At 28.9% G+C, this 1,629-nt stretch overlaps 1 protein-coding gene across 2 annotated transcripts in view; it reads left to right on the top strand.

Moving 5' to 3' along the window:
- Positions 1 to 1,425, top strand: part of LOC107646163 (probable ran guanine nucleotide release factor) — a 10,913-nt gene extending 9,488 nt beyond the window's left edge. For both annotated transcript variants that reach the window (XM_021104244.1, XM_021104246.1), the window contains exon 8: positions 1,024 to 1,425. In XM_021104244.1, the coding sequence (XP_020959903.1) occupies positions 1,024 to 1,147 (124 nt within the window). In that variant the 3' untranslated portion in view covers positions 1,148 to 1,425. The remainder of the gene's footprint in view (positions 1 to 1,023) is intronic.

Here is a 1,629-nt window from a genome sequence, read left to right as displayed (position 1 = left end):
TTTTTTTTAAATTATTTTGCATAGGATAAAATATTTTTGTAGTATAATTTAAAAAAATTTATTAAAAAATATTCATGAACTATTAAAAATGGACAGAAAATTATTGTATGGAATTCGAATTGATAGCTCATTAATATTTTAAAGAAGTCTCGTAATTAAATATTTTGTTAGCTTTTTTTTAACGTATGAAATAAAAATATATATTTTTTTAATTTTTAAATTATTAATTTTTTTAATAAATTTTTTAATATTTTTTTTTAATAAATTATTAATTTTTTCTCGAATTATAGTTGGTTTAATTCGAACCATCCTGGTTCGAATTACTTTGTCAGCTTTCTCTCTCTATAATTCGAACCACCCTGGTTCGAATTATATGCACTTGAAGTTCGAACCATCTTGGTTCGATTTATTAACAACAGTCAACATGTAATTCGAACTGCACTGGTTCGAATTACTAACAAATACAGTTCGAACCACGTTGGTTCGATTTATATTAATATACGTTCTGGCGCATTACTGAAACCATTTTCGATTTGGCTTATATACGTAAATTCTAGATGGCATTGGCTTATAATGGTTTTTTGCCCCAAAATTTACTATCAAATATGGATTCATCAATTCCCTCATACTTAAACAATAACATGTCGTCATGCTAATCACAAAGAAGGAGAATGATCAAATGGCAAACAACTTATTTAATGCAACTATACTAAATGCTATCCGTATTATCTATACTATAGTTTTCTATTGAATTGGTAAAACAAACAACCAAAATTTCAAGCAAGCAACTGGACATATAGGACTAATCAAAGAAATATTTCAATGCGATAAAAAAAATTCTACTGTATATTAGCATTTTAGCTCAGTATCTAATTAAAGTGAAATTTATTCATTTTGAATTTAGTAACATTATAACAAAGACTATAATGCAAACTAGAAAATTATTAACATATATTTTTTATTACACTGATTTTGTGAAAACTATGACTATGAAAGACACTTATTTAGTTCTATTGCCTGCAGCCCATTTAGCAAAAGCGCAGGCACAGTTGGTGCCGGCATGGCTGTTTCGGCTGAACAAGTTGGATGTATTACCATGGAGGAGGTATTCAGACTAGCTGTAACAAGCTTCAAGGTTTACGACTAGGGTTTTTTTGGTGCAGCAAGTTGACACTCATCAATTATTTATAGTGGGACTTTAGCCTTCAGTTATAAAATAATTGGTATTCACCGTCTGAATCATTGTGTACATTCATTATAGGGTATGCTTCTATTATGGCAGAACTACTTTAGTTGTGTTTCTTTTGGGATATAGTTATATTCTATCTTCATATCTTGTTATCATGAATTTGAAGGGATGGATTGTCACGTAAATAGTACCTAACTAGTACCTGGAGGAAATAATATTTTGGTTAGAAACGTTAAGTGACTTTCAGTTTTTGGATGTGATAGATTCTGATGTCCTCCATTTTTTATTTTAATGGTTCATAATTCACTCTTTTTCAAGTCCAATTGAACCCCCAATGTCTAATTCAATCTCCTAGTCATTTTATTTATTATTTTTATTTCCATGACTCAATATCATACCATTGATTAAAGGATAGATCAAATTATTTGCCAACAATATGC

Source organism: Arachis ipaensis, chromosome B06, assembly GCF_000816755.2.
Source record: "Arachis ipaensis cultivar K30076 chromosome B06, Araip1.1, whole genome shotgun sequence".
NCBI lineage: Eukaryota > Viridiplantae > Streptophyta > Magnoliopsida > Fabales > Fabaceae > Arachis > Arachis ipaensis.
This window is presented reverse-complemented; position numbering and strand designations above follow the sequence as displayed.